General features: G+C 45.6%; 1 protein-coding gene across 1 annotated transcript; it reads left to right on the forward strand.

Annotated features, from left to right (window-relative positions):
- Window positions 1–2,011: 2,011 nt before the first annotated feature.
- Gsta1 (glutathione S-transferase alpha 1) lies at window positions 2,012–9,139 on the forward strand. Its single transcript, XM_090355490.1, has 6 exons — window positions 2,012–2,161; window positions 3,478–3,529; window positions 4,269–4,401; window positions 6,189–6,330; window positions 7,782–7,913; window positions 8,916–9,139. Exons 1-6 carry the CDS (start codon window positions 2,075–2,077, stop codon window positions 9,036–9,038), a joined length of 669 nt encoding a protein of 222 aa, XP_090211616.1. The 5' UTR covers window positions 2,012–2,074; the 3' UTR covers window positions 9,039–9,139.
- The last annotated feature ends 4,342 nt before the right edge of the window (window positions 9,140–13,481 follow it).

Consider the following 13,481-nt stretch of genomic DNA (forward strand, 5'->3'; position numbering starts at 1 on the left):
TGGGAGAAGGTATTGAAATGTAATGTCTCCATTGTGCATTTGAGATGCAAACAGTGTTTTCACATACCTGTGAGGACACGCAGAGTCCACGGGTGGAAGGCAGACCCGAGGGTACGAGGCTGCGGGGTCTGGAGCCCCTGCGCACATCAGCCCTCACTGCCAGGCTTTCCCTGGCTCTGCCTCGAGGAAGGGAACCAGGGGTTGAAATGTCAGGATTCTGAGGGATCGGTGCACCGTGTGGCACATCCTGTTCTGCCTGGTGGCCTCGGGTGTGTGGTACAGGAGAGATGTTTAACTCTTGCATCACATGGACCAAACCACCACATTTCACATGTAGAAACTGGTTCTGGAGCGCTAGGGGGTTGCAATGAAACTTTAAACAGCGATGCATACATTTACATGTAAGCTAGAAACAGAGCATTAAAGAGAGAAACAGATATTTTGAAAGGCAAAGGTTCGAGTTTCCTATCACAAGATTGTATAAAGAGAAACACAGGAGAAGGAAGAAGAAGAGGAGGGGGAGGAAGAGGAGGAGGAAGAGGAGGAGGAGGAGGAGGAGGAGAAGCAGCTGCAGCTGAGCGGTGGTGGCCGTGATCCCAGCTACTCATGAGGCTGAGATCTGAGGATCACAGTTCAAAGCCAACTCGGGAAAACCAGAAGTGGTTCTGTGACTCATGTGGTAGAGTTCAAGGGCAGTGCCTAGGCCCTGAGTTCAAGCTTCATAGCCAACAACAAAAGGGAGAGGGGAGGATGGCCTAGTGGCAAAGAGTATTTGCCTAGCAAATACTTGGTACCACATCTACAGAAAAGGCAGAAGTGGTGCTGTGGTTCAGTGGTAGAGCACTAGCCTTGAAAAAGCTCAAAGACAGTGCCAGGCCCTGAGTTCAAACCCCAGGACTGGCAAAACAATTTAAAAAAATGAATTATCATAAAATCGGACCCCCCAAAACAATTTTATATGTTTTCTGACCAGAGATATTCTGACTTAAAATAGTATTAAATCACCCTGTCTACACAGCAGCAATTGAACGCTTACTACTTGTGAATCCTGGGCTTTTTCACTTTAGACATAGCTTGCCTGGCCCACTGCGGGGCTTGCTGGTCCCGGTGTGAGGGATTCTGCTTGGTTTCCTCCATGTGGCTTTCCCGAAGCCGTGGCACCCAGCCAGGGTTGGTCACCCCACAGAGGACAGACGGTGAAATGTAAAGGTGCTCTTAACTGTCAGGGCCCAGGGTGGACATGGCACACCAGCGGAGGTCGCCGGGCTCTTGCCCAGGTCTCTGTTCTCCTAGAATGGAGAATCGCTCAGCTCCAGGCATCATAGCGCAGGGGGATCTTGGAACGCCACAACAAGGGGCTATCAACCACGAGTGGCTAATCTAGAAGGACTTGTCACACCTCCCACTCACCGCGTACATACAGTCACACAGCCACACGTAGCACATTAATGGCCCTAGAATGACTGTGTCACCAAAGTTTACTCATTTTTACCTCGTACGGCACCAGGACAGTGTATGTAAGAGTGGGGCATGGAAGAAACACGCACGGGATGGCATGTAACCTGCATAATGACTAGTATTCATTCTCACCCATGAACTCAGAAAGCAGAGCCTTTCACTAAGGGCTTCTCATGGTGATGAACTAAAGACGCAATGAGAAATTGCCTGCCATGTAGAAGACACAGGCACAGGTTCCTTTGCTTCCAATATGAAGTTAAAGACGCTCCTCTGCATTGCATGAACAGTGAAATAAAAGTCACCTGGCAGGCATCCCGGGGTGGTTACTTTACCAACCAATGCCTTTTTCTTCATTTGCATCCATTCATTCTTTCTCGTCCTTCTTTTTTCTCCATCTCTTTCTTTCCTTCTTTCCTCCTTGCTTTCTATTCTTTTTCTTTACCCTGCCTTCTCTCTTCCTTTCTCTTCTTTCTTTCCTTCTTTCTTCCTTTCTTTCCTTCTTTTTTCCTTTCTCTCCTCTTCCTTCCTCTTTCTTGTCTTCCTTTCTCTCTCTTTCTCCCTTTCCTCTTTCTTCCTTCCTCCTTTTCTTCCTTAGGGACACAGAGCGGCTGGAGCCATGGCGGGAAAGCCTGTGCTGCACTACTGCAATGCCCGCGGCCGGATGGAGGCCACGCGCTGGCTCCTGGCAGCCGCCGGAGTGCAGGTAGGTTCTGAGATGGAGCATCCTCAGCTGGACCCGGAACTGACTCTCCAAAAACTCTCCTAACAGGAGATTTCCATAGTACGTAACCAACAACTAGTTTTGCTTAACGAAATGTATCTGTACATCACCTTTATAATAACAATTTTTAAGTTTATCTGCAGTTATTAAGAAAGAAGTGGATGCATTTGACCAAATGAAACTTTTTTATTAAAAGTTTTTATTGCTAGGTGCAGTGGCTCATGCCTGTAATTCTAGCTACTCAGGAGGCTGAGATCTGAGGATCTCCGTTCAAAGCCAGCCTAGGAACTAAAGTCCTGAGCCTCTTATCTTATCTCCAATTAACCATCAGAAAATTGGAAGTGGCACTGTGGTCCAGAGGTAGGGCAGTAACCTTGAGCTGAAGAGCTCAGGGACAGCACCCAGGCCCACAGTTCAAGTCCTATGGTCAACAAGAAAAAAACCAAACCCTTTTTTTTTTTAAATTAACACTGAATTTTTACATCATATTTCAAATGTCATGTTCTACAAACAAGTATTCAAGAAAGGAATATGCAATCACTGGCACATAAATTTAAGAACATAATTAAAATTAAGCTGAGTTTTTGTATGTCATAGATACATATTGATCTATGTAATATATCAATATATGTCTATAGAAGATTTATCCCATTACAGACTTATATGTCTATATAGATATATTTATATCTCTAAATTCATGTCAATGACCTTTAGTACCTGAGTATTGAGTCATCACTCTTGTACTGTTTGGATTTAATATCCACATATCAAGGATATCATGTGCCTTTTTGTTCCTTTGGTCTTGGCTTATCTAACTCAACTTGATTTTCTCTAGTTCCACCCACTTCCCATTAAATGCCATTATTTTATCTTGTCTGTTGGCTATGTAGAATCCCATTGTACCACATTTTTTGTATCCTTTCATCTGCAGTAGGGCTTCTGGATTGTTTCCATCGCCTGGCTATTGTGAATAGTGCAGAGATGAACATAGCTGAGCAGGTGTCCTTATCATATCCTGGGTTATGATGCTCAGGGTAGATGCAAATGAAATGTTTAGCAGTTTGTTCATCAAGCCGCACACATACCATTAGAAGGCATTTTTAAGAAAAAAAGAAAAGAAACAAATTATACCATTGGATAGAACTTAGATGGCTTTAAACAAACCATAACGTAAGTTTGGTACTTCCACAGCAATTAGAAGCTTGGATGTTGGCTAGATACCAGGCACTGCTAGCATTTAAAAGACCAGAACATTATGGAACGAGCTAACGTTTTCTGCTAACTTTTTCTGCTCCCAGTTTGAAGAGAAGTTTTTAACGTCTGCGGAAGACTTGAAAAGGTTAAGAAATGGTAAGAACAACAATCTACGTGCTCTGGGTGAGGGCAGCTGGGGTCAGGGCCAAGGGTCAGGCAGGCAGTGGTAGAAGTGAGCAGGGCTCCCCAGGAAGCCAGCTGGCTGGCTTGGCCTGCCTGCTCGTTGGTGAGTGCCCTGCACCCCTCCAGCACCCAGGAGTGTTCTCTCCTTGCTTTCTCATGCTTTGGGTGCCCTAAGGAGCTCCAGTCCGAGTAGGATCCCACTGTGCCTTCCCTCCAGACACATGGGGGACAAAGAAGACAGTAGGTTGTCTCCTGCGCTGCATTTATGCCTGTGGTGACTTCCCTCTCCCACCAGCAGCGCAAGCTTGGAGGAGCACACAGTAGGGCCTTTTACATTGAACCATTTCTCAGAACCCACCACCCACTTGAACACCGGGTGACTTACTTTGGAAATTTCTTACATAATGACAGTTGCTTGGTTGGCTGGTGGCATGCAGTCTGAGCAGTTCTAAGGTATCAATGAAGGTTATTTAAGCATAAAACCCAGAAGAGGTCTAGTATGTGTCTGACATAAAAGACAAGTGATCAGGTGAAATAGCTGAAGGAAGACAGAGGAGCAAAAGAAGAAACAGGAAGCTGAAAGTATAACATCATTGACTTCCAAGATTGCTGAGCACAACCCTCATTTCTTTAGTCTCTTCAATCAACATTTTATGGTCAAAGATACAATGGGTCAACATTTCCCTCCTTTTCTCTTTCCTTCTTTCAAAAGACGGGAGCCTGATGTTCCAGCAGGTGCCAATGGTGGAGATTGACGGCATGAAGCTGGTGCAGTCCAGAGCCATTCTCAACTACATCGCCACCAAATACAACCTCTACGGGAAAGACGCCAAGGAGAGAGCGCTGTACGGTGAACTTCCTGCTCTTTTTGTTGGTGGTGGTGGTTGCAGGGCTTGAACTTAAGGCCTGGGCACTGTCCCTGAGCTAGTGCTCTACCACTTTGAACCACAGCCCCATGTCCAGTTTTCTGATAGTTGATTGGAGATAAGAGTCTCATGGACTTTCCTGCCTAGGTTGGCTTCAAAGTGAGAACCTCCGATCCCAGACTCCTAATAAGAAGCAGAGATTACAGGCGTGACCTACCAGTGCCTGGCTGCACTTTCTGTTTTGACATCAGTGATAACACAGGAAGGACTCGGTGTTTTCCTTTTCCTGCATGAGCAGGGCAGTCCTAGCCAGCGGCATGCTGGCCCTGGTGCATGCACTTAGATGGTCCTGGAAGAGTGCTGTGGAGGCGAGGGAAGAGTAGATGTGCTTCGGGTGATTATGGCCAACAGTGAAGCTCTCTGTGACAGCATAAGGACAGAGTGTCCCCATGAATTAGCTGAGGTAGACTGGCTCCAGGTACCCAGGAACTTGGAGTTGGGACCTCAGCCATCAGCCTGGGAGAAGAGATACAAAGCTTGAGGATCAAGACAGTGAGTTCTTAGGAAGTAAGAATCCAGTGGCATGAGTTCCCAAGTTCTAGAAATGAGAATAACGCCAGCCAGGAACTCCAACTACTGCCTAAATGAATGTCCTTGCCAGCCTGATGAGGGTTCCAGAGGATGGTAGGTAGGAGAACAGGGTTATCGGGAGCATTTCCTAGCAAGACTCAAGCAGCTGAACTGACCCTGTGCCCTCAGGTCTCTACTCTGTTGAAAGAACTGGCTCACAGAAAGCTGTAGAAATGCTGACCACATACAGAGTGGTAGCCATGAGCCCTGGTGACTTCCAAAAACTTTATGTTTTGAAAGCTGGAAGGAAAAAAACTCCACAAATGGGTTAGTGTTTGCATAATTCTGTCAATGCACTCAAATACTGGGTATTATCTTGTAAAGATAATAAAGTTGTTTATTTTATCAAAAAATGGTGGGGAACGCAATTCAAAACAATATAGGAACCTGCGCCTGCTCGAATGTACAGAATTTATAACTGAATAAAAAGTTGCGGGAGTATGGCAGCACTTCACACTGTCCTGGAAAAGAATGTGTTTTGCGAGAAATAGTTGGCAGAGCTTCTCACCCTGGATGGGAGATTGAGTCAGGGTATGTAATGAGAAAAGAGATGTGATGAGAAGAGAGATATGTAACAATCAGGGGCTCTGTCTTGAATTTTCAAAGGATGTAATTGTTTTGTTTTATTTTTTGCCAGTCCTGGGTCTTGAACTCAAGTCCTGAGCCCTGTCCTTGGGCTTTCTCAAGGCTAGAGCTCTACCACTTGAGCCACAGAACCACTTCTGGCTTTTTCTATATATGTGGCACCTAGGAATTAAACCCGGGCCTTCGTGCATGCTAGGCAAGCACTCTACCTCTAGGCCAAACTCCTGGCCCCCAGAATTCTTTAGTCATTAGAATTACATCATGTTTGTGCAAACAACAAAGCACTGTAGAACAAACAAATCCTATTTGTATGACTGGTGGAAACAGGACGTATCTCTACCATATTCTCTCATGGCTGCCACTCTGGATGGGCCACTCAGCCACTGGTGTATCAAAAAATCTGAACATCTAGCTATCCCGATAGGTTATCCTCAGAAATCCATGTTAAGACACCATAAACTTGCCAGGACAATTGCTAGCACATGGATGACCTACGGGACAGGATACTTTGGGGTGTGGAAAACACTGGCGTGTGGACATTTGCCTTTCAGGATTGACATGTACACAGAAGGCGTGGCAGATCTGGGCGAATTGATCATTACTCTCCCAGTGACCCCTCCGGAACAGAGGAAAGACAAGATGGCCTTGATCAGAGACCGGGCCAAAAACCGCTACCTGCCTGCCTTTGAAAAAGTGAGTGTGGCTGCACAACACGTGGGGCACTGAGGCCAGAGGAGGAGAGGGAGGCAGTGGCTGGGCTGTGCTGAAACATTCTAGAACATTCTCTAAGCTCATTTTCAGTGAGTTTTCCTGAACATGAGTTCGGCACCATGAACTTCAGGCATTCAGCAGCGTGGGCCACAAAAGGATTGCGTGGTTCTGCCAAAGTTATAGTTTTTCTATACAACTTCCCTTTGCTATACCCCAGTCTGGTCCTCAGCGCTCCACAGAGTACTGATTTAATCTAGTCCTAACTAAACCTGATCTGCAGAAAGCGTGGGCCACGCCTGAGGTTGGACGAGGTCCTGCAGATCGCCACAGCCTTGAACTCAAGAACCAGGGGTGACAACCGTGCAACACAAAGTATTCCAGTAGTTCATGTCGAGAGGCAGAGGCGTGGCGTATACGTCAGTGCTTCAAGAAAGGATGAGAGGGTCTAACCAGGAGCAGGAGATTGTGAGAATAAGCAGGAGGGGCTGGGTGAATAGGTGACAAGAAAAACTACACCTGTAATCATAGCAACTCAGGAAGCAGAGATCAGGAGACTTGAAGACGAAAGCAAGCTCAGAGAAAGCTCGGCTAGATTCCATCTCCCAAAACGCAACAAGTCACAGGTGTGGAGGCGTGACTCCACTGGCAGAGTGCCAGCCACTCAAGCAAACTTACAATCGTAAGCTCCGGGATTCAGTCTAGGAACATTTTTTAAACCCATTAATACCTATGATTTGAGGTTGTGTCTCTGGGACCTTAGAGGAAAGTCAAGCAAGCTAAGAAGCAAAAGTCTGTTCTTATAAAGGAGAACCTGCCTTAGTAAGGATTCACCGTTGAAGGTAAACTGAAAACATTTCAAAGTCCTTGTACTTACACTAAGTACAAGATGCCAAAGGATACCACCGGCAGTGCAATATCTTCACAATAACCAGGGAGAGGACCTTTCAGATTGCCTCTTATAAACGATCACACTCTAACAAAAATGGCTTCACTGCTGACTCTGGCCAGCGAGAGCAGTGCAGATGTTGAGAGGCGCTTAGGTCCTCAAATCCCTCTCTGTACTTCAAGGTGCTGAGTGCTGAGGGAGAGCCCAGGGCCAGGCCCTTCCTGATGTCTCAGCGCTGCCCGCTTCTAAGGCAGGCGACCGAACGAAACAGGGAGGAAGTAGCACGAGAGTGGTATGGAGTAATACAAAAGTGTGTGATAAGGAGACCTGGCCTTCAACCCAGAAGCGAACAGCTCACACTTCTCTCTCTCTCGGAAGGCCGAGGCTGGGACCTGCCCACAGAGGCTGCACAGAAGAGAGAGTTGGGGAACAGGCAAGGGCCCCAGCCTGACCGTGTGTGTGCGTGTGTGTGTGTGTGTGCGTGTGTGTGTGTGTGTGTGTGTGTGTGTGTGTGTGAGCTCCCATTCTGACTGCTCCGATTCCGCAGGTGCTGAAGGGCCATGGACAAGACTACCTGGTGGGAAACAGGCTGAGCAAGGCTGACGTCCACGTGGTGGAACTTCTCTACTACATCGAGGAGCTGGACCCCAGCCTGCTGGCCGGCTTCCCTCTGCTGCAGGTGGTGTATCCAGGGCCTCCCAGAGCCCCCGGCCAGGCAGCCCCGCGCCTCCCTCCATGAATATGAGATTTGCCTTCTCAAGCCAGCATGGTCCAGCACCACCTCAGCCCTTCAAGTTCAGCTTCCATGTCCTGCATTGGAGGCAGAAAGATAATTCTTCTTTTTTTTCCCAGTACTATGGTTTGAGCTCAGGGCCTGAGCACTGTCCTTGGACTTCCTCAAGGTTAGAGCTCTACTACTTGCGCCTCAGCACCACTTTCGGCTTTTTCTATGTATGTGGTACCGAGGAATCGAACCCAGGTCTTTGTGCATATGCTAGGCAAGCACTCTACCACCAGGCCAAACTCCTGGCCCCACAAAGACAATTTTTACACAAGGAAGTGGAAGGAGAATGCCACCCGAGAAACAGCAAGGAGGACCCGGGTGGAGCAACTCTGGCCCTAGAGTGTCTTCCTGGCTTCTCTGGGAAGTCTTTCCTCTCATGTATCTAGACTTTCCTTCTCAGTGCCTCTGCCAGGCCTCTGGTTTCCTTCCCTCTGCTCTCATTTCTACTTCAACATTTCCATAGCCCATTCCCACACACAGTCTCTCGCCTTCAAAACTGGCTGTCACCGGCCTGCGGTTAGACTTACCTATTCTGCCCTCATTTCCATTTGGCATCGCTGTGCTCACGAATATTTGTTGGGATACCCCCTCTCCCTCTTCTCACCCCACATCTCTCCACACCTGAAAGACACAGCATTCTTGTTTTCAGTCGAGATCATGAATTCACAGGGCAGAGTTGAGCAGGTGCGGCTTTAGATGGGTCTTTGAGGACTGCGCTGTTGAGCTCTGCGCTCTGCTCTCAGGCCTCCTGTCCTGGGCCCCTGGTCCTCGCACACCCTGAACTGGCTGGAGGGAGTCACCTGGGCTTGCGCCCAGATGGCTTCCCCTTTCCTGGGTGGTGTTAATGGCTGGAGAGGGCTTTGGGCTGCTGGCTGAGCTCTGCTTCTGGTGTTGCAGGCCTTGAAGACCAGAATCAGCAACCTCCCCACCGTGAAGAAGTTCCTGCAGCCTGGCAGCCAGAGGAAGCCCCCCATGGACGAGAAAGCTCTAGAAGAAGCCAGGAAGATCTTCATGTTTTAACAAAGCTGGCATTGAAGAAGCTGCTAAGTGAACCTTCTGCAGTGTGTGTTCCATGTTGAATCTGCTATGTTGAGATAATAAAGCCTTGCAAATTGGATGCATATGCAGGTATACGAGGTGTGAATTTTAGTCCACAACATGGCACAGGGAAAAAAAGAAGGCAAACAGCAATCATAACAGCAAAACAAAGCAAAGAAGTAAAGTAAAAAGCATACTCCAACAACAAATAGAAAGGGCCAAAGTGAATACAGAGCAAATTGGGAAACAAAATAAATAAATACATAAAATAAACTTTCCAAAGGAGGAATAAAAAAACATCCAATGCAAAGGGGAAAAGGAAAGAATCCTTTGAAGAATAAGGGGGGGGGGGAGGAAAAAAAATAAAAAGGAGTATGAGTGAGAATCAGGAAATTTCCAAAGAAAAAAATAAAAAATGATGTATTGCAAGAAGAAAATAGAGTGGTTATAACACATGTTCAAGAAAGAAAGCAGCAACAAGAAAAAGTGATGCTGAGAAAGTTCAACGCCCTGTCCTCCAAGGTGGCTGGCAGCCGGGAGGAGAGGGGCCCGGGTGTGCCACTCCGAGCTCACCCCGTGTGGCCCCAAGTGAGCTTCCAGCAACTCCAGGCTTGAGATGGCTGAACCAGTTTCACACTCGGGTGTAAAGAAAGTGGCGATGGGAGGAATTTGGACACAAACAATGTGGCGTAGTCAGGCAGATGCCACATCCCTGTGGTCCCTGCTGCTCAGAAGGCTGTGGTGGAGTGGGAGTGGCTAAGTTAGAACCCAACTCCATGCTTCATTCTTGTGTTCCATTGTGGATAACCAGGTGTGTAAACAGAGCAGGGGGGGAAGGCAGACAGACAGACAGACAGAGGTGTTTAAACATACAGGCCAGGTTTAAAGGACTGACGACTGGGCCGGCCAGGCCCTGTTCTGGGGGTCCCCGGCCTTGTCCCCGGGGACAGGGCTGGGTACAGGGCCGGGGATAGGCTGCAGAACCGTGACTAGACATGAGCCCAGGGCAGTGGGCTCTGGGTCACTGTAGAACGGGGCGATCGGGTCTGGCCAGGCCAATCCCCTCCCCCCTTCCCCCCCTCCCCGCCCCGTGCAGGCCTGGACCGGCCCAGGCCTCCTGTCCCTCCTCCTGTCACCACGTCCCACCTCAGCTCTCCGTCGGAGCTAACTGGCTGGCTGGTATGTTTTTTGTTCTTTCTTTCCCCTCTGGCCTTCATGGCTCAGTTTCCCAAGGGTGTTACGGGTGTTTGCTGGCTTGCTGGTCTTTGAGGCAGGAGTTCACCAGTCTTTAATAAAGACTCCAAGATTTGGCCTCTCAAAACCTGGCTTCTCTGCTTCCTCACCTTACAACAATCCCCCCCCCCCCCCCCCCCCCCCCCCCCCCCCCCGCCTCCCCTCCCCGCCATGTTGGAGCCAGTCCTGGTAGCCATTTTCGGGCCTAGTCTGGGAGGCCTACTTCCTTCTTAACTTGAAAAGGGTTTTATCTTGTTTTAGGTATTAAGTTCAAAAGCCCAAAATTATTCTTTTTTGTTTGGGTATTGAGCCATCTTTTTAGAGTTTTGGGGTTTTTTTAAATATATTTTTTATTGTAATTAATAGAAGGGTTACATGATATTTGCCAGATAAATGGTGCATTAATTCCCACACATTGATACCCTTTCACATGTCGTGGTCCCCATTTCCCTTCCCCCCTCCCCCACTCCTCATCTTGTTTTCCCCCTTCCCTATCCAATTTCTGATAACCAAATACAATTATATCCGATATATCAGGTAACAAAGTGAGATAGTGTAACAATATGAGATAACCAAGGGACAGTAGAAGTGATGAGAGATAACATAGTGCCTTAAGAACAACAATCATTAATTATATGGCTTATGTTTACATCATATTTTAAATGACAAGTTTAACAAACAATTGTTCAAGGAGGGAATCTCTAATTACATTAGAGTTTTGTTTTTTAATTCTAAGTATCTCCTTTTTAATTTTTCAACTGCCTTCTCAGCGCCTGCCTTCGCTGTTTTTCAGTTTCCACATACCTGGTGACTGTCACACAGTGGGGTTCTAGTTTCCTCCAGCTAAGTCTCCCAGGGCCCACACTGGGTGTTTATGCCAAAGGCTTGAGATTCTTAATTAATTTACCCCCAATTTATCTTGTATGCAGATAATTCTGTGTAGCCAGACAATTACATAGGCCTTCCCTCTCCCTAAGCATCACGTAGCCTCTGTCCCTCAGAACTAGCTGACCAGGTTGGGCCTTTGACCTGACTTTCTCTTGAGGAGAACGTTACAATGGCTTTCTTTTATACACCTGTACTGCCAAGATTTCATGCTTTGTCAAACTCATTCTATGTTTTAAATGTCCGTTTAGTTTTGATTACTTTTTGAGTTAGCCTTGAGTTATAGTACTTTTTAAAGTCTTGATTACTTATTAGCTAGTTAAATCTGGCTCGCTAGTTATTGAATACTTTATCGCTGTGTTTAAATAACTAATTAAATAAATGACCTGACTAATTAAATAAATGACCATGATTAAATAAATGACCTAAGATCCCATTTTGACCTGGTGTTTTTTTTTAATGAAAAATGACATAATTTATTTTGTGAAACCAATTCCAAATACATGGAAGCACAGGACTGAATTAATTCATCAAGAATATCAATAAGCTGATAAAGCAGGGCATTCTGACTTCAATCATAATCTTTAAGCTATATTTGCAGAAGAATTACTTATACAACAGCCGTATATGTGATTAATGGGTTGTTGGTGGCATTAATTACACATTAGAATGCTAGGTCTAAAATATCTTAGGACTTGAAAAAAAAAAGTGATTTTCATTAAAATTCTTGGCTGTGTTCCAAAATCTCAAATGGGTTTGAATTGGAGCTGTAAGGAAATATATTTTAGCTAAAATGAGAGGAATATTATGTTTAGAAAGTCTAAATGCAGCATTAACATAACCATGTCATTTATTTAATCAAAAATACTTAGAGATAAATAGCCAGGCTCACATTTGTCTATACACATTTTAAGAGTTAAAGTCTTGAAACATGTATGTACATATATCTGTAGACACCTGGTCATCTATTGAGCTCCAAAGCCCTAGAACTTCTTGCTAACTGTATGGGTGCAGTTTTACAATGGTGGCCTCTGTGGCTGTTTAATAACAAATGTTGAAAATTCATAAATTCAATTGAGCACTGGAGTAGCAGCATTAATCATCATTAGAAGACAAATAGTGCATAAAGGATGTTTTTCTTACATATTAACAATGTTTTATCCACCATTACCACTGAATACCACAACTTAGAATGAGGGTAGAGATAAGAAATGAGAAAACCTGTGTTTACTGAGGTCTTGAATAAATCTGAAAATGAGAATCAATGTGGAAGGAATGTATGATTTTGTTGTTTTGGACACCTCAATGGTTTCATAATTCTAAGTATGAACTATAATTTTTGTACCAGTAACAACAATAATGACCAACAGTGACAAGACTCCCCCTCCCCTCAAGCCCCACCCGTTTTCATTCAAATGAAGCACTAAGGTTCGGAACTACAATCCTTGGGGTGTTTGGGCTCTTGACAATGGTATAGAAAAGAGAGCTTGATGCTTTATTCTTCATGAACTTTTTTCGTGTGTGTCTAGTGTTTTTAAAGCAGATTTTTAAAAAAACGACAATGTGTTCTAAATAGATCCACGAAGAGCTTGAGACTATTATAACTCCAAGGTAACATTTTGTGAGGTGAGAAAATATTACAATGTGACTGATGGAGCCACTGAAGTGTTTGCCTGTGGGATTAGCAATTAGACAACTTCCCTGTTCCCAGGATTTCAGGAAGTGCATTAAACAGGAAATAGCAGAGTGATGGGAAGAAGAGAGGGAGATTCATTTGGATCTTTTGCTATTTGTGAATATAACTTAATTATAGACTTGGGAGTAAGACAATTAAGCCTAATAGTCCTGAAGCTTTAGGGTTGAGACATGGTGTTATGTGCCTCTCTGGAAAAACTGAAGTTGATTTCTACTCCAGACATTCGGATTTAATTGTGTAGAATCTGATGTTGCATCATGATAGGTAAAATTTCACCGGTGGGTTTCAATGCATAACAAACTCTGAGAATCAGTAAAAATAATAATGGCTATGGGGCCGGGAGTTTTGCCTCGTGGTAGAGGGCTTGCCTAGCACGCACGTGACCTGGTGGTTTTAAACGGTTAATATTTGGCAAGCTTCCCAAGAGCAAATTCTAAAATATTTTTGGCCTCAAATTAACTTTCTGAAGGATCCGTGGAGGCCCAAAGAAGCATTAAACTCAGGTTGAGATGTTACATTCCATGGGAAAACATTTTTCAAAAGTGAAGTGCTATCGGGACATCTGAGTCATCCGTGAGCCCAGAGGAGCTGAACTACAAAGGCACAGACTT

The sequence above is a fragment of the Megascapheus bottae genome, chromosome 22, assembly GCF_031878675.1.
Source record: "Megascapheus bottae isolate mThoBot1 chromosome 22, mThoBot2.hap1, whole genome shotgun sequence".
Classification (NCBI taxonomy): domain Eukaryota; kingdom Metazoa; phylum Chordata; class Mammalia; order Rodentia; family Geomyidae; genus Megascapheus; species Megascapheus bottae.

Bases quoted from the DNA above. Each gene is read 5' to 3' on its own strand.
- Gsta1 (XM_090355490.1), top strand. From the start codon at position 2,075: ATGGCGGGAAAGCCTGTGCTGCACTACTGCAATGCCCGCGGCCGGATG. The intron at 3,530-4,268 runs GTAAGAACAACA...TTCTTTCAAAAG, and splicing joins CTTGAAAAGGTTAAGAAATG to ACGGGAGCCTGATGTTCCAG. The intron at 6,331-7,781 runs GTGAGTGTGGCT...CCGATTCCGCAG, and splicing joins ACCTGCCTGCCTTTGAAAAA to GTGCTGAAGGGCCATGGACA.